This window comes from Dasypus novemcinctus, chromosome 6, assembly GCF_030445035.2.
Source record: "Dasypus novemcinctus isolate mDasNov1 chromosome 6, mDasNov1.1.hap2, whole genome shotgun sequence".
NCBI classification, from domain to species: Eukaryota; Metazoa; Chordata; class Mammalia; order Cingulata; family Dasypodidae; genus Dasypus; species Dasypus novemcinctus.
The window spans coordinates 96,477,212-96,497,251 of record NC_080678.1 but is presented as its reverse complement, the minus strand read 5'-3'; the positions used below and the strand labels follow the sequence as shown (position 1 = coordinate 96,497,251).

At 38.3% G+C, this 20,040-nt stretch overlaps 1 protein-coding gene across 1 annotated transcript in view; it reads right to left on the bottom strand.

Moving 5' to 3' along the window:
• The window catches only part of LOC111760663 (contactin-associated protein-like 4), a 58,355-nt gene extending 45,421 nt beyond the window's left edge, over positions 1–12,934 (bottom strand). Inside the window, 1 exon segment of the mRNA XM_071215558.1 lies at positions 12,892–12,934. Within this exon segment, the coding sequence (XP_071071659.1) occupies positions 12,892–12,934 (43 nt within the window).
• Between the last annotated feature and the right edge of the window lie 7,106 nt (positions 12,935–20,040).

Genomic DNA, 20,040 nt, shown 5'->3' with positions numbered 1-20,040 from the left:
TGCACCTCTATGTCAAGAGGAGGCTCAGATTCCACATGGATGCTGGATGCAATCCTCCCATTTTCAGTTGTAATCACTCTAGGCTCCATGGTGTGGTGGTTGTCCTTCTTCAACTCCATCTTAGCTGAGTGTGGTAAGTCCAATAGATCAGATTGTAGGTGCTGGAGTCTGTTCATCTCTGTAATTCTGACACTCCTTATGTATTAATTTTTTTCATTCTTAGCCAACTCAATTGAGGTAGACATCTCTAATTTTGATATGCCTTATGTATTCTTTTTTTTTCAATTTAAGCCAACTCAGTTGAGGTAATTTTATATTTCAAATGCACCCATTTCCAGTGTATAGACAAATGAATTTTGAAAAATACATACATCCATGTTACCACCTCCCCTAGTCAATTGTCTTATCATCTCCAGAGAATTCCCATGTGAACCTTTTTATTTAACAACTGATGTGATATCTGCCAACCATATGTCACTTTTGCCTCTCTAGAATTTCATGTGAATGAAGTAGTAAAGTGTGAATAATCTTGTTTCTGGATAAGTCTATTGTTTCAGTGTTTTGCTCCTTTTAATTGATTTTTTACACAATGTCAAACTAGTGTTAACAAAAGCAAGGGATTGGAAAGTCAGTAGAATTGAGATTAGGAATAATCAGAATTTCAGTCCTTTTCAGATACTCTCTGCTTTACCTGTTCTTCCTCCTACTATAATATATTAGGATGTTCCCCAGGAACAAAAGATTTTTGGATCTGCCTTGCCTCCCAAGTCTGGGCCACTAGTGAAACTCTTAAGAAATACTTGATGTCACTTTATTAGCCAAATTAGCCCTGCAATAAAGACTGCTCTGTACCAATCCTAACAAAGCATAAAACAAGAATTGAAAAGGTCTAATTAACTCAGTTAATTTAACTAAATCACAGAGAAAAACCATCAATATATAAAAGAATACAAAAAGTCTAACATCTAACATTAAGCATCATAAAATTGAAAATATCCAGTATCAAATAAAAATTACAAGGCATGAAAACAAACATTTCTGAGAGTTAAATAAATTAATTATTAGAAAGAGACACATAAATGATAGATGAAAGAATTCATCAGATTAAAAATGCAGAGGAAAAAATCATGATAAGAGAAATATAAAATATTTTTAAAAATCTAGAAATGAAAATACAGTATCTAAAATGGAAAATAGGACCACAGAAGAAAAGATAAGTGAACATGAGTATGTAGTAATAGATTCGATCCCTAAAAAGAAACATCAAAAGAAAAATAACTTAAAGAAATGAACAAAGCATAATTCACTTGTAATAAAATATTAAGTATATATTTTTGTGTACTTAGAAAGAAATAGGATGGACATAGAAAGGAAATATACTGGAAGAACAAAAACAAATTTTTCTAAATTTGATGAAAAAATGTTTTCAAGCAGAAAAACATAAAAAAAATCAATGCACATCACAATCAAATTCACAAGAAAACAATGATGAAGATAAAAATCTTATACCCAGCAATGTAAAATGAAAGACATATTATCAACTGAATAAAAACTTAAGGGTGAAAATATCTTCTGATAATGACATTTGCAAGCCAGAAAATAATGGAATGACATTTTTTTCTTCTGACAATTTTCTTTTATTTTTAAAGAAGGTATAGGTTACATGAAATTTACATCAAATATATAGGGGGGAAGTGGACTTGGCCCAGTGGATAGGACATCTGTCTACCACATGGGAGGCCCACAGTTCAAACCTCAGGCCTCCTTGACCCATGTGGAGCTGGCCCATGTGCAGTTATGATGCACGCAAGGAGTGCCATGCCATGCAAGGAGTACCATGCTGTGCATAGGGTAGCCCCATGTGCAAGGAGTGCCACCCAGCATGAAAGAAAGTGCAGCCTGCCCAGGAATGGCACCATACACATGGATAGTTGACACAACTAGATGATGCAACAAAAAGAAACACAGATTCCCATGTTGCTGACAACAACAGAAGCAGACAAAAAGAAGAACATGCAGCAAATGGACACAGAACAGACAACTGGGGTGGGCAGGTGGGCAGGGGTGTGGGAAGAGGAGAGAAATAAATAAAATAAATCTTAAAAAGTATATATATAAGGGGTTCCCATATACCCCACCCCATTTCTCTATCACAATTTCCCCTATTAATAACATTTTTCATTACTGTGGTACATTTGTTACAATTGATGCATAAATATTGAAACATCACTACTAATCATTGTCTATAGTTTACATTATGGTTTGCACTACAATTTTTTTAAATTTAATTTAATTTTTTCATTATCTTTTTTCAAGTTTATTAGATCACAGAAAATGTTACATTAAAAAACATGAGCTTCCCATATATCCCACTCTCCACCCCCCACCCCCATCAATTTTAATTGTATTTTTGAAGATACATAGAGCCCCAAAAAGTTACATTAAAAAAATAAGAGGTTCCTATATATCCCATCCCCCACCTGACTTCTCCCACATCAACAACCTCTTTCATCATTGTGGCACATTCATTGCATTTGGTGAATACATTTTTGAGCACTGCTGTACCACAAGGATAATATTGCAGGTTACACTCTCCCCCAGTACATTCAGTGGGTTGTAGCAAGATATATAATGTTCAGCATCCATCCCTGCAATATCATTTAGGACAACTCCAAGTCCCAAAAAAGCCCTCACATCACATCTCTTCTTCCCTCTCTCTGCCCTCAGCAAATACCATGGCCACTTTCTTCACATCAATGCTACAATTTTTTCCATTACTAGTTACAAGAGTTCTATAGTAGAATATCAGTAAATTCACTCTAATCCATATTTTATTCCTCCATCCTGTGGACCCTAGGATGGTGATGTCCACTCCACCTCTGTATTGAGAAGGGGCTTAGATCTTACATGGATGATGAATGCAATTCTTCTGCTTGCAGTTGTAGGCATTCTTGATTCCTTGGTGTGATGGTTGACCATCTTCACCTCCCTGTTAGCTGACCTGGGTAAGTCCAACAAACCAGAGAGTAGGAGTTGCAACTCTGCTGAGGTTCAGTGCCCAGCTGCCACACAGAGAGTCCAGAGATTCAAGTCTCCTGAGTATACGCCAACCCTAGCACCAACCACAGGTTCAGTAAAAGTGACAGAAGAGGCATGTGTAGAAAGTTCACATCTGAGTCCAACCTCATCACCCTCAGGAACACAAATTCCAAAGTAGGTCCCACCGACATGGCACTGAACACCAGAGCCATCTGCCAAGACCATAGGGACATTTTAATGTAGAGAAAGAAAGAAAAAAGTTAACCTAGAATTGTAAACACAAAATTAAAAATTAAGAAAAAAAATTACTGAAAGGATCCATTGCCAGTCAAAAAGAATGCAGGAAGAGAACTTGTGGGGTATATGGTAGAGTAGGGAGCTCCAGAACTCACTGCTTACACCAAAACAACAAGGGTGTTCTTAAAACTGAAACAAAAGAACACTAAAGAGTGGTTGAAAGCAGTGTAAAGAAATAAAGACTTGTGGTAATGGTAACCATTGGGTAATTATAAATGTCAGTATTATTAAATTGCTTTATATTGTATTGTATTGTATTGTATTGTATTGTATTGTATTGTATTGTATTGTATTGTATTGTATTGTATTGTATTGTATTGTATTGTATGTAACTTATGCCTTAGTTCCTACTGGTGCTAAAATGCAAATGCATAAAAGGTAACGATAAATGTATGAAGATATAAGTAGTAACAAGTACAGAAAAATCATGGGGTGCAGAGGTGCATGCTACTACGTTAGCTTGGTATCAAACCAAATATGGTATATATTTAGGATGTTAAATTTAAGCTCTATAATAACCACAAGGAAAACAGAAGGAAAAAAATATATCCAACACTAAATATGATACAACACAAGAAAACAAATAAATATAAAATTAGACTTTACTGGAAGTAAGGGGCAAAAAAATAGGTAAGACCTTCAGAGGCTAAATAGAAACATGTCAGGAGAATGTCCTGTTTTATCACTAGTGACTTAAATGTCAATGGATAAGACTCTCTAGTCAAAAGGCAGAGATTTGCAGACTAGATAATAAATCATGACCCAACTATATGCAGTTTGCAAGAGACTCACCTTAAATTAAAAAATACAAGTAGTATGAGGTTGAAATGATGGGAAAAAATATACCACACCAGGAATAACTAAAGGAGAGCTGTGGTGGCTATATTAGTACCATATTAAATAGACTTTAAGACAAAACAATCACAAGGGGTACATATGGTCATTATATACTGATAAAGGAGACAATTCAATAAAAGGATGTAATATTTTAAATGTATATGCTCCTACCAGCAGAGCCAGAAAAGTTTGAAGCAAACACTGGCCTATTTGAAAGCATAAACTAATGGTTCTACAGAAATAGTATGAGAATTTAACATACCACTCACAATAATGGACAAACATCTAGGCAGTAGATCAATGAGAAAGTAGTGGACTTGAATGATAAACCAACTAGACCTAACAGACATATATAGAACATTGCACCCAGTGAAAACAGAGTACACTCTAATATTTCTTTATGTCTCAATAATGTCCTTTTGAACTTCTTCATTCTTAGATCCCATCCAGTATCATGTATTGCATTTAATTGCCATCTCATTCATTTTCTTCCCTCCCTCTTCCTCTTTCTTCCTTTCTTTCTTTTACTTGTAGAAACATATATACATTCATACATGAAATACAGGGTTTCCATATATTACCCTCTATACACAGTTTTCCTTATTGTTAACACTTTGCATTAGTAGTGTGGCAACTTTGTTACAATTGATGAAAGAATATGATTATAATTGTACTATTAACTGGATTCCATAGTTTACATTAGGGTTCACTGTTTGTGTTGTACAGTCTTAGGGTTTCTTAAATATTTTTATCCTGGTAATATATATACAACCTAAAATTTCTCCTTTCAACCACATTCAACTATATATTTTAGTGGTGTTAATTACATTGAAAATGTTGTGTTATCAACAACACCATTTTTTACTAAAGCTGTATATCACCCAAAAGAGAAACTAGTTAAACAGATTAATACCTGGTAAAACATACTGTAGTTTCAGAATCTACTAATTTGCTTATTCTAATTATTTCACATCCATTAGAACATACAATATTTTTCCTTCTGGTCTGATCTAATTCACTCTAAATGATGTCTTCAAGGTTCATCCATAGTGTATTATGTATCAGAACTTCATTCTTCGATAATATGCCATTGTATGGATATACCACATTTTTTTAATTCACTCATTTCTTGATGGACACAGGTTGCTTCCGTCTTTTAGGAATTATGATTAACTCTGCTCTAAACATCGGTGTGCAAATAACCATTTGAGTCCCAGCTATTAGTTATTTTGGGTTTATACCTAGAAGTGGGCTTACCAAGTCTTATGGTAAATCTGTACATAACTTTCTGAGGAACTGGCAAACCGTTTTCGGCAGAACCAACAAACCATTTTCCACAGCAGTGGCACCATTTTACAGTCTGACAAACAATGAATATGTGGTTTTAGTTCTCTGAATCCTTTCCAATATTTGCTACTTTCCATTTTTAAAATAATATTAGTCATTCATATGTGTGTGAAATGGTATTTCATTGTGTTTATGGTTTGTTTTCCCTAACGGCTAATGATTTTAAACATATTTTCATGTACTTTTGGTCATTTGTATATCTTATTTGGAGTAAAGACTATTCAATTCTTTTGTCAATTTTTCAATAAGGTTGTTTATCTTTTGTTATTGAATTGTAGGACTTCTATATATATATTCTGAATATTAAACTCTTATCAGATATATCATTTCCCAATATTTTCTCCTGTTCCGTAGGTTGTCCTTTACTTTTCATGAAGAAGTTCTTTGATGCTCAAAGCTTTAAATTTTGATGACATCCCATTCATCTAATTTTTCTTTTTTTACTCATGCTTTTGGTGTTACACCTAAGAAGCCATTGCTTAGCACAAGGTCCTGAAGATACTTCCCTAATATTTCTTCTAGGAGATTTATAGTTTTGATTCTTATATTTATGTCTTTGATACATTTTTCAACAAATCAATTTTATTGATACATTTTAATAAAGCATAAATCCATCCAAAGTGAAAAATCGATGTGATTTGATACAATCACATAGTTGTGCATTGCATTCATTACTTCAATCAGTCTGAAAGTATTTTCATTAAATCAATAATAATAAGCAAACAAAATAATCACCTCTCAATATCTTTGTGCTTCTGCTGTACATAGCTGCTATTTTGTTTCTTTCTCTTTAGTTTATTAGTATTTGTATTTTTTAAAAACAGTCTTTTATATGCGTTATTACTCATGTTTGTATTTGACATGAGGTTTCACTATGTTATACAGTTCCATGTTAAGTTTTTTAGCTTTCCTGCTACTAATATACTTGTCCTTAGACTTTCTCTTTCAATCACTGTCATACCCTTATCTATGTTAGTTAAAAACACTATGATGTGCTTTCAACACTTCTATTCATTTCTAAAAATTTGTAAACTACCTTTTTACCAATTCTGCACAGATTAACATCCAGCTTTCCATTCTCTACCCTTATTCAGGTTTCTGGTGACCCATATTCTAATTATTAACTCCATGAGATTACATAATATATTTAGCTCATAATAGCACAGTCATATAGTATTTGTCCTTATTTGTTTGGCTTACCTCACTCAACATAATGTCCTCCAGGTTCATTCATGTTGTAAGTACACTTCATGACTTCATTTTTTCTTACAGCTGCATAATAGTCCAATGTGTGTATACAAATTTAACCATTTATTGGTTGATAGACACCTGGGTTGTTTCCATCTTTTGACAACTGTGAATAGTAACACTATGATCATTAGTGTGCAGACTTCTGTTCATATCACTTCTCTCAATTCTTTTGCATCTATACCTAGTAGTGATATTGTTGGGTCACATGGCAAGTCTATATTCAACTTCCTTGGAAAATGCCAAACAGTCCTCCAGAGTGGCTGTACCATTCTACATGCCCACTAACAAAGAATAAGCTTTCCTATCTAGCCTCTTTCTTTCCAATACTTTTAGTTTTCCAACTTTTTAATAATGGCCATTCTAATAGGTGTGAAATGATATCTCATTGTAGTTCTGATGTCCATTTTCCTAATCACTAATGTATTAGTCAGCCAAAGGGGTGCTGATGCAAAATATAAGAAATCTGCTGGCTTTTATAAAGGGTATTTGTTTTGCATAGGAACTTACAGACACCAAGCCATAAAGCATAAGTTACTTCCCTCACCAAAGTCTATTTCCACGTGTTGGAGCAATATGGCTGCTGATGTCTGCCAGGGTTCAGCCTTCCTGGGTTCCTCTCTTCCCAGGGCTTGCTTCTTTCTGGACTCAGTGTACTTCTCTGCTTGGGGCTTGCTTCTCTTTTCCTCTGTGTGCTTACTTCCTGGGGCTCCAACTTGAGACTTCAGCATCAGGAGGCAGGGCAAGATGGCATCTAAGTACACTGTCATCATCTCTCCTGTAAAGGACAGGCTGTATGGTGACAATTCTGCTGGAGCAGGCTGTTTCAAGAACCTACATGGCAGGGGTTGTCTGGACATTGATCTGGAGAGACTGCAGCATAATTAGTGCTTGCTCAAGGTAGAATTGTGAGTTTCTAACACTGAACTTGGAAGCCCTGGGAAGGTAAATCTCTTCCCCCTAGGGCTGAGGGCATAGCACTCCAGGAAAGCTAGAGTCATGTGGCAGCATTCCCAAGCCCCATGTTTCCCAAATACATTAACCCCAAGTCCATGTTCCCTGAACCCCCACAACCCACACTTCACATACCTACATACCCCAAGCCCACATTCTCCCAGGCCTTTGTTTTCTGAGCCCAGCACTCCCAGAAATCTGGCATTGTCCTACCTCTCTGGTCTGGGACTAACTCCAGGAGTGGGAGAGTGTAAGCAGGAGGTTCAGAGGGACCCAAAGAATGTAGGTTCAATTTTCTGGTCTCCCCCTTTTATTGAGTTTAGAGGAGCATATCAGCTGACTTGGGGAGAGCCTAAGAAGAGAGAAGAGGTGAATCTGCTGAGAGACCCTGATTTACCTAACTGCCTGGGGATAGGAAACTTGGTCTGGGAGAAGGAGGAGTCAGAAAATTAACTAGCCCCCCTGTAGTACACCTAAGGGAGAGGGACAGTAGGATGTACTATGCAGGCTTCCATAGCATATTTAGGGTTCCTGGCAAGGGGTGGGTGCTCTCTCTCAGAAATTAAGAAAAATTATTTTCTGAGGTGAGTTGGTTCACCAGGGACCCATTTGAATTTCCTACAGGAGCCCTCACTATACCCTTCATATAGCCCTGGGAGAGAGGAAAGTGAGGAAGGGAGAAAAGGGGAAGGTCAGATTCCTAAGCAGTTTATTCAATTACAAAGAGGATTCCTTGCCTGAGGCCTTAGCTGGTCTTTTTTGTTGGTTTGTTTTCTTGTTTTCTTTCCTCTTTATCACCCCATGGCCCCCCTTTTTTTCCTTTCTCTTTTTTTTTTTTTTGCTTGCTTTTTTGAAACTTTTTTTCTTTCTTTATATTAAGTGCTGCAGGCAACATTTCTTATTTGCTGTGCTTCCTCATCTTTAATTTCCTCTATTCCCTGTGTACTGATTTTGGTTACTAACAGTATCCCCTTTCCTTTATCTCATTCTATCCTCCATCCTTTATTGTTTCTGTTACATTCCACCTCTCTTTGTTTAGCCCCCAATATTTCTGACATTTTATATCTAATATCTCTAATCTGTTTTCTATCTTTTATTCACTCCTTACCTTGTTATCCTTTCTTTTCTCTTTCCCTCTCTCCTCACCACTCTGGCCTTTTAATTCATACTATATTTCTCCCTATATTCAGTTTACTATCTCATTATAGGTGCTCCACTTTTTTAGGTTATAGCTATACACAGCTTATGTGAGTTAAATATCCATTCTCCTATATCTCACATGGTTCTTCTGCTGACATTCACTAGCAATACTACTACATTTTATTTTCTTACCCCATTTACTTTCTCTGACCCTAATATTTTCCTTCAAGGGAACTTAGCCAACAACAAGGAAATAGAATAAGAAGAACAAAGTGGCAAAGATAAAAACTTAGCACACACACAAAAAACAACTAATTAAATCCAGAGATGAAGAAACTAATCAACTGAATAAGCCCAACAAGATAAAATGATGACCAGACAGCAAAAAAAAAAAAAAAAAAAAAAAAACTACAGACCATATCAATAATCAGAAAAACATGGCCCAATCCAATGAGCAAACTAAAAACCAAGAAGAAAAGTGGAAAACCAAACAAATAATTAAAGCTCTCAAGACATGCATCATGGGCCAATTCAATGAAGTGAAGGAAGAGATTCAGCATATTAAGAAAACACTTGGGAAGCAGACTTGGCCCAGTGGATAGGTCATCTGTCTACCACATAGGAGGTCTTTGGTTCAAACCCCAGGCCTCCTTGACCCATGTGGAGCTGGCCCACGTGCAGTGCTGGTCCACACAAGGAATGCCTTGCCATGCAGGGGCATCCCCCACATGCAAGGAGTGTGCCCTATAAGGAAGCCCAGTGCAAAAGAAAGTGCAGCCTGCCCAGGAGTGGCACCACACACATGGAGAGCTGACACAGCAAGATGACACAACAAAAAGAAACACAGATTCCCATGCTACTGACAACATAAGCAGATAAAAAGAAGAACACGCAGCAAATGGACACAAAGAACAGACATCTGGGGTGGAGGGGAAGGAGACAGAAATTTTAAAAAAGTAAATCTTCAAAAAAAACTTGCAGAGCATACAGAAGAAATTGTAATCATGTGCAAAAAGATAACAGAATGATGGGGATGAACAGCACAATCCAAGAAATAAAAAAAATACACACTCATCAAATAACAGGAGATTTGATGTGGAACACAGTACCTCTGAAATCAAACAGATAATAAAATTGATTGATAAAAAGAAAAAATCCAGCAGGGACTTAGGGACTAAATCAAAGCTACAATGAAATACAATCTTACTCACATATGACTGGCATCTATCAAAAAAAAAACAGAAGACTACAAGTGCTGGAGAGAATGTGGAGGAATGGGAGCACTCATCCACTGCTGGTGGGAATGCAGAAGGGTCCAGCCATTCTGGAGGACAGATTGGTGGTTTCTCAAAAAGTTAGCTATAGATTTTCCATATGACCCAGCAATTCCACTTCTGGGTATATACCCAGGAGAACTGAAGATAAGAATACAAACCAATATATGCATATCAATGTTCATAGCAGCTTTATTCACTATTGCCAAAACTTGGAATCAACCCAGAAGCCCATCAACAGATGAATGGACAAATAAAATGTGGAATATATGTACAATAGAATACTACTCAGCTTTAAGAAGGAATACAGTACAAGCACATGTGATAACATGGATGAATCTTGAGGACATTATGTTGAGTGAAGCAAGCCAGACATTGAAGGTCAAATACTATATGAATTCTTTGATATGAAACCAGCAAACTGAGCAGTCTCAGAGAGCTAGAGACTGGAAGATAGATTTAAAGGAATTTGTGGGGGAGAGGAAGGTTGCAAGCTGATGCCTACATGGGTGAAGTCTATGATAAGTTGGAGGTAAGTATTTGTACAGGGAAAGGAAAAGATGGGGCATAGGGATAACTTTGGGTGGGGCTAGGGTTGGGAGGAAGGATCAGATGGCCCAAGGAATTTGGGGGAGGGCTTGGGGGAACAGTTGAATGTGGGAGAATGTCAGGTATATGTTTGAAACTATAATGTTGAGAAAACTCTTTAGAAAATATAATAAGGAGGGATTATGTGTTTAAGGTGCTTAAGGGGGGCATCTTGTACAAGGGCAAGCTTCTAGGGAGAGTGTGAGTGCTCATTTTGTCATAGTGTATTATGTCATTGAGTGTGGAGGTATGCCCACAACCTGGGGAGACCTGATGTTCCCAAATAGAGGGAATTATGTCTCTCGAGAGAATTGGTGGCTTCCAATTAGTTAGGACAATCTAGTATGCCAAGCCCTCAGCATTGTTGTAGTATCTGTAAATCTTGTCCCTCAAGTAGAGAAAATTGATTATCACTGTGGGCCCTGAGGGAAGGGGGAGAGAGTTATAGAACAGATGGAAGCAGGGCAACTGAGGGGCAATGGAAGCGCTCCACAAGATCATGCAATGATGGATATAGGACATGTTAACTTACACCAAACGTGTATAAAAGTCTATACGCTAAAATGTAAACCATAATGTTTTAAATTTAAAAATTTAGAAATTTGTACAGTCTAAAATAAAAACCATAATGTAAACCAAAATGAAACCATGTTTGATAGCTATGTTTCAAAATCTGTACCTCAGCTGCAGCAAATATAACAAGAACATGTAAAAAGATCATTGCTGAGTAAAGAGAAAAAGGGTTTGATGTTAAATATATGGGAGTTCCCTATATTGTGTATGTGAATTGCTGTGATCTAAACCTTTTTTGAAGACAAAATTAAACATTAGGGGGGAAAAAAGAAAGAAAGGATGTAGATACTGAGGAAGAAATGAAAGAAAGTGCCTTGCCACTGTACATACATGGCAACACCTATTACAGTGACGAAAGGCAAAATGTTTGAAACAAAGCTTTATAATATTTTTCATTTTATTAATACACCAATTTATTTTTACTTTATTTTAGTATTTCTAAATTATTCTATTTCTAAACTTTTTAAACCCATCACTATATTTAAATTTCCTATTAATTGAATTTGGCAATATATTAAGCTTCATTTTTGAAGAAGGTTTGGACCACAGAGAGGTTCAACTATTGGCAGGAGAGGAACACTGGTGTGGGGTGTTATTGATGGGGGTCACCTGATTTGGGGGCATTCTCCAGGGCATAAACATAAGGGACATAAAAATGTTATGATATGTTTGGGTTTTTTTAATAGTAGTTACAATTACAAACTCCAATTGAGGGAGTGCTGAGTTCCTACCTGGGGAGCTCTGTCACATTCCCCAATGGAAAAACAATAATCTTCCAAGTGGATTGGCAAAGACCAACAATGAAGGATGGTCCAATAATGAGCCCTTGATACTGATGACTATGCTTATGAGCCTGCGTACCTGAAATATGAACTAGGCCTAGAGCTGCAGGGTGTCTAAGAGTTACTTCCTCAAATACTCCATGTTGTTCAAATGTGGCTACTCTCTAATCTGAATTTAGCATGTAAATGCATTACCTTACCCCCAGCATGAGCATGACTCCCAGGGAAGAGCCTCCCTAGTGCCGAGGGATTACTACCAATCACTAACTGGTGTTCCAATCAGAAAGAAACCTTGAATAAAAGGGTCAACACTGACCAGCAGAATATCTCAGCCTACATGTTGGATCAAGTGTTAAAAACTGTTTTTTGACCTAGAATAAAAGTGGGAAATGGCAAAGACAAATGAGTTTAAATGTCTAAGAATCTTCCAAAAAGAGCTGGGAGGTCATCAGAGGGGTCCTGCTGAGGTGTGCGTAAGCATGACCCCAGAGAAAGCCAAAGTAGATACAACCCTAGGTTCTGGTTCTCCTGAAGGCTATGGGGATCCACAGGGTATACGGTCATGGCAGATGGATTTGGAGTTCTGTGCCATGTCAGAGGGCCCTACTTTGGAATTTGTGCTCTGTGTGATGGAGCTGGACTCAGATGTGACCTTCCTACAAATGCCTCTTCTGTCACTTTTAGTGAACCTGTGGTTGGTGCTAGGGATGGTGCATACTCTGAGGATGTGAATCTCTGGACTGCCCATGTGCTTTCTGGGCCCTGAACCTCAGCAGAGTTGCAACTCCTACTCTCTGGTTCATTGGGCTTACCCAGGTTAGCGATCAGGGAGGTGAAGATGGTGAACCACCACATCGGGGAATTAAGAATGCCAACAACTGTAAACAGAGGAATTGCATCCATCATCCATGTGGAATCTAAGCCCCCTCTTGATCTAGAGGTGGAGTGGGACATCACCATCCCAGGGTCCACAGGATAGAGGAATAAAATATGGATTAGACAAGTTCTTTATCTATCCTTTAAACCCATCGCTATATGCCATTCCCTAGTAAGGGACCATGACATTATATTGGGCTTCAAATTTCGGGGAGTTCTGGATCTCAGAGTGTTTCAACAATGGCAATGGAGCGATACTGGTATGGGATACCAATGACAGGTGATATATGGCTGACAGGGAGCTGTACAGAACATATGTCCAGGGTGCATGGTAATGTTTGGATATACTCATAGTGGCAACAATTAAAAACCACAGCAGGGGGGGTACTGGGTTCCTGGCCAGTGGTGCTCTGTCGTGGTCCCTAGGGGAGCAGCGACAGTCTCCAAGGTACAGCGGTGGGGACCGGGAGGGAGTGAGGGTTCAACAGTGAGCCCCTGATGCTAATGACTATGCTTGTGAGCTGATAAACCTAAAATAAGAACAAGGCCTAGAGCAACATTGTGCCTGGGAATTTCCTCCTGTCAGCCTTCATGTTACTCAAATGTGGCCAGTCTCGAAGCCAAACTCAGCATGTAAACGCAATGCCTTCCCCCCAGTGTGGGACATGACACCCGGGGATGAGCCTCCCTGGCACCGAGGGACCACTATCAACTACCAACTGATGATGCAACTGGAAAATGACCTTATATGGAAGGTTCAATGCGGATCAGCAGAATATCCATGTCTACATAAAATAACATGACTTTAAAATGCTGTTTGACCTAAAGTAAGGGGGAAATGGAAAGGAGAAAGGAGTTTATATGGCTACAAGTTTCTAAAAAAGAGTCTGGAGGCTGGCAGAAGGATTGCCCTCATGCACAACTGAGCAGAGTCAGAGAGACAGATAAAGCAAATACAACCCCCAGATATTGGTTCCTTTGAGGGCTAAAGAGACCGATGGGAGTTATGGTCACGGCCAATGGGGTTAACTACCAGGGCAGATGGCCCCTCTTTGGAAATGGTGTTTATGTGTGATGAATCTGGACTCAGATGGGATCTCCCTTCATAAGACTTTCATGCTAATGTGCTGGAGGTGCAGTTAATGTTGGGGTTTAAGATATATTTAGGGGATTTGAATCTCTGGACTGACAATGTGATAGCCAGGTCCTGAGCCTCAACAGACTCCAGCACCTACAATCTGACTTATTGGGCTCAACGCACTCAGCTAAGATGGAGTTGAAGAAGGACAACCACCACATCATGGAGCCTAGAGTGATTACAACTGAAAGTGGGAGGATTGCATCCAGCATCCATGTGGAATCTGAGCCTCCTCTTGACATAGAGGTGCAATGGACACAACCAATCCAATGTCCACATAGAAGAGGTGGCATTGGATTGGGAAAAGTGGACATGGTGGACGATGGGTATGGGGAAAGGCAGGAAGAGATGAGAGGTGGAGGCGTCTTTGGGACATGGAGCTGCCCTGGATGGTGCTTCAGAGGTAATCACCGGACATTGTAAATCCTCACAGGGCCCACTGGATGGAATGGAGGAGAGTATGGGTCATGATGTGGACCATTGTCTATGAGGTGCAGAGGTGCCCAAAGATGTACTTACCAAATCCAATGGATGTGTCATGATGATGGGAACGAGTGTTGTTGGGGGGGGAGAGGGGGGGGTGGGGGGGTGGGGTTGAATGGGACCTCACATATATTTTTTTAGTGTAATATTATTACAAAGTCAATAAAAAAATATGGATTAGAGTGGACTTACTGATATTCTAGTATAAAACTATTGTGACTAGTAATAGGAGAAATTGTAGTATTCAGGTGGATAAAGTGGCCACAGTAGTTGCTGAGGGCAGGGAAAGGGTAGAAGAGATGTAATGTGGGGTCATTTTTGGGACTTGGAGTTGTCTTAAATGATATTGCAGGGTCAGATGCTGGACTTTTTATATCTTGCCATAACCCACTGAATATACTGGGGGAGAGCGTGAACTACAGAGTAAATTATTATCTGTGTGAAGCAGCAGTGCTCCAAAATGTGTTTACCAAGTGCGATGAGTGTGCCACAACGATGGAGGAGGTTGTTGGTGGGAGAGAAGTGTGGGGGGTTGGGGTATATGGGAACCTCTTATATTTTTTAATGTAACATTTTTTTGTGATGCATTTATTTTCAAAAAAATACAAATTACAAAAATAATGGGCTGAGTGGTGGGGAGTGAGGTATATGGGAAGGTCTTATGTTTTTTATGTTTTTTAATGTAACAGTCTTTGTGATCTATTAACTTTAATTTAAAAAGTGTAAAAAAATAATAAATAAATGAAAAAGACTTCAGCATCAAACTCCAACATCAAAAGTCCAACATTAAAAACCTCAACATCAAAATGCTCCAACTCTGTCCTTTGCCATGCCAATGCCCTACTGACATGGTCCAATCAAAGCCCTAATCATAATTTTATCATGCCTAGGTACAAATCGGTTTACAAACATAATCCAATATCTATTTTTGGAATTCAAAACTGTATCAAACTGTTACAACTAGTGAAGTTGAACATTTTTTCATATATTTTTTCACCATTTGTGTTTCTTCTTTGGATAATTGTCTATTCAGGTCTTTTGCCATTGTTTTAATCAGGTAGTTTGTCTTTCTAATACTGAATTTTAGCATCTCTTTGTATGTCATGGATATTAATCCCTTATTGGATATGTGATTTCCAAATATTTTCTCCCATTAAGTGGATTGCTTTTTCAACCTTTGGCAAAGTTCTTTTAGGTGAAAAATTGCTTAATTTTGAGGAAGACCCATTTATCTATTTTTTCTTTTGTTGCTTGTGCTTTGATTGTAAGGTTTAAGAAACTGTTGCCTACCACAAAGTTTTGAAGATGTTTTCCTTCATTTTCATCTGGGAATTTATGGTTATCAATTTTATATTTAGGTCCATGATCCATTTTGAGTTAATTTTTGTATAAAGTGTGGGATAGGGGTCTTCTCTTTTTTTTTGATTACAGATACCCAGGTCTCCCAGAACCATTTATTGAATAGACTCTTCTGACTCAGCTGGGAGGGCTTGACAGTCTTTTCAAAAATCACTTGACTGTAGATGTGAGGGTGATTTCTGAGTTCTCAGTTTGGTTTCATTGGTCAATCTGTCTGTCTTTATGCCAGTACCATGCTACTTTTACCATTGTAGGTAAGTAAAATGTTTTAAAGTTGGAAAGTGAGAATCTTCCAACTTCATTCTTCTTTTTTTAAAAGACATTTCTGTCTATTTGGGGTCCCTTATCCTTCCAAATAAGTTTGATAGTTGGCTTTTCCATTTCTGCAAACAAGTCTGTTAGGATTTTTATTGGGATTGCCTTGAATCTGTAAATATGTTTGGGTAGAATTAACATCTTAATATTTAGTCTTCCAGTCCATGAACATGGAATCTCCATTTAAGTTTTCTTCAGTAACTTTAAGCGATGTTTTGTAATTTTCTGAATATATGTCCTTTATGTCCTCAGTTAAGTTTACTCTTTTTTTTCATTTATTTATTTTTTTATTGACTTTGTAATAATATTACATTAAAAAAATATATATATGAGGTCCCATTGAACCCTACCACCCCCACCCCACCTCCCCCCCCCCCAGCAACACTCCCTCCCATCATCATGACACATCCATTGCATTTGGCAAGTACATCTCTGGGCACCCCCACACCCCATGGTCAACGGTCCACACCATGGCCCACACTCTCCCCCATTCCATCCAGTGGGCCCTGTGAGGATTTACAATGTCCAGTGATTGCCCCTGAAGCACCATCCAGGGCAGCTCCATGTCCCACAGACGCCTCCACCTCTCATCTCTTCCTGCCTTTCCCCATACCCATCAGCCATCATGTCCACTTTTCTCAATCCAATGCCACCTTTTCTATGTGGACATTGGATTGGTTGTGTCCATTGCACCTCTATGTCAAGAGGAGGCTCAGATTCCACATGATGCTGGATGCAATCCTCCCACTTTCAGTTGTAATCACTCTAGGCTCCATGATGTGGTGGTTGTCCTTCTTCAACTCCATCTTAGCTGAGTGTGGTGAGCCCAATAAGTCAGATTGTAGGTGCTGGAGTCTGTTGAGGCTCAGGACCTGGCTATCACATTGTCAGTCCAGAGATTCAAATCCCCTAAATACATCTTAAACCCCCGACACTAACTGCACCTCCAGCACATTAGCATGAAAGTCTTATGAAGAGAGATCCCATCTGAGTCCAGATTCATCACACATAAACACCAGTTCCAAAGAGGGGCCATCTGACCTGGTAGTTAACCCCATCGGCCATGACCATAACTCCCATGGGTCTCTTTAGCCCTTGAAGGAACCGATATCTGGGGGTTGTATCTGCTTTATCTGTCTCTCAGACTCTGCTCAGTTGTGCATAAGGGCAATCCTTCTGACAGCCTCCAGACTCTTTTTTAGAGACTCGTAGCCATATAAACTCATTTCTCCTTTCCATTTCCCCCTTACATTAGGTCAAACAGCATTTTAAAGTCATGTTATTTTATGTAGACAGGGATATTCCGCTGATCCGCGTTGAACCTTCCATATGAGGTCATTTTCCAGTTGCATCATCAGTTGGTAGTTGATAGTGGTCCCTCGGTGCCAGGGAGGCTCATCCCCAGGTGTCATGTCCCACACTGGGGGAAAGGCATTGCATTTACATGCTGAGTTTGGCTTCGAGACTGGCCACATTTGAGTAACATGAAGGCTGACAGGAGGAAATTCCCAGGCACAATGCTGCTCTAGGCCTTGTTCTTATTTTAGGCTTATCAGCTCACAAGCATAGTCATTAGCATCATGGGCTCACTGTTGAACCCTCACTCCCTCCCGGTCCCCGCCGCTGCACCTGGGAGACTGTCGCTGCTCCCCTAGGGACCACGACAGAGCACCACTGGCCAGGAACCCAGTACCCCCCCTGCTGTGGTTTTTAATTGTTGCCACTATGAGTATATCCAAACATTGCCATGCACCCTGGACATATGTTCTGTACAGCTCCCTGTCAGCCATATATCCCCTGTCAATGGTATCCCATACCAGTATTCCTCCATTGCCTTTTATTTGTTCTTTTAGTTGCTGTTGTAAACAGAAAATTTTTTCTATTTTCTTGTTTGCTCATCAGTGTTGTATAGAAATTCTATTAATTTTTGCATAGTAATATTGTATCCCACAACTTTGCTGAACTCATCTATTAGTTCTAGTCACTTTTTTATGGACTTTTAAGGGTTTTCTAAATATAGGATCATATCATCAGTGAATAGGGAGAGTTTAACTTCTTTTTCTATTTGGGATTCTTTAATTTCTTTATCTAGCCTAATTGCTTTAGCTAGAGCTTTTAGCACAATATTGACTAACAGTTGTGACACTGGGCATCCTTGTCTTGCTCCTGGTCAGTGAGAAAGCCTTCAGTCTTCCATCATTGAGTACAATGCTAGCTGTAGCCTTTTTATATATGTACTTTAACATATTGAGAATGCTTCCTTCTATTCCTATCTTGTGGAATATTTTTATCAAAAAGGATGTTGTATTTTGTCTAATGCCTTTTATGTATCAATTCAGATTGTCATGTGATTTTTCTTCAATTTATCATTGTTATTTATTACATTAACTGATTTTCTTATGTTGAACCACCCTTGTATACCTGGGATAAAACCTACTTGATCAGGGTGTATAATTATTTTAATGTGCCTTTGGATTCTGTTTGTAAGTATTTTGCATCTATATTCATTAAAGATATTGGTCTGTAAATTTCTTTGCTTGTAGTATCTTTATCTGGTTTTGGTATTAGAGTAATGTTAACTTCATAGAACAACTTTGGTAGTATTCTTTCCTGTTCAACGTTTTGGAAGAGCTTATGAAAGATTGGTTTTAGATTGAATGATTGGTAGAATTCTCTTATGGAGCCATCTGGTCCCAACTTTGGGAGGTTTTTGATATCTGTTTCAGTCTCTTCACTTGTGGCTTGCTGAGAGGTACTTTATTTCTTCTAGGGTCATTCTAGGAATTTTTCCATCTCACCTACATTATCTAGTTTTTTGGTGTACAGTTATTCATAGTATCCTCTTGTGATCTCTTTTATTTCTACAGTATCAGTACAGCCAGGTTTCTCTTTTAAAAATGTAATTCTAGGAATGTTAATTATCTGTTTAAATCCATTCAGTGACCTCCACTGTCTTTATAAGCAAATCCAAAATACTTAAAATAACATATAAAGACCCCATGCAGCCTTGGGATCCATTTCTTACTCCTCAGACTTCAGTTTTCTTTTCCACCTCTTATATCCCCCTCTTTTTTGTACCTCAAGTTTATTACATTTTCTCACACCCCAGTAGAACTGCATGTGCTATTTTCTCAGTTGGTAATTTTCTCTTTTGCTGCCTTGGCGATTTATATTTAGGTCACAATTTAAACATCACCTTTTCACCAGAGAGGCATTTTCAGTCTCTTAGATATTAACTCACCTTATAGTTTGCACCCTAAACCTCACTTATTATAATGTATATCTGTCTCTCAAATAGTCTGTCTTAAGACTTCCTTAGAGCTTAGAGCAGCTCCTACAATCTCCTATTTTATTAGGAATCTTGAAGAATGTTTCATGCTAATAATATCATGCAGACAATTCAAATGCTTTTTCCTCTTATCTGCCAGTAGTGCATTTTATCATTGAATACAATTTTGATGATGCTACCAACCACAAAACTATAAAAATTTTATATACCCCTTAACTCATTTACTTATTTGGTGTTGATAACTGAAAAATAATTATTATATTCATGTTGAGTGCCTGATCTGTGAGACACAGTAATGATCAAGATAGCTCATCTCTTCAGGAAGCCCATATTTAAATGGGAGGTCTAACAGTTAAATAGTTATGATAATGGATATATCTACCTTGTGAGGGAAATGCAAGAGCTTCTAGGGCTGCATGGAAGAAAGGAGTGGGGATGATCTAGAGGATTAGGGTTTTAGTCATTGAGACATTGTTAGAGTCATACATACCTCAGTTTGGA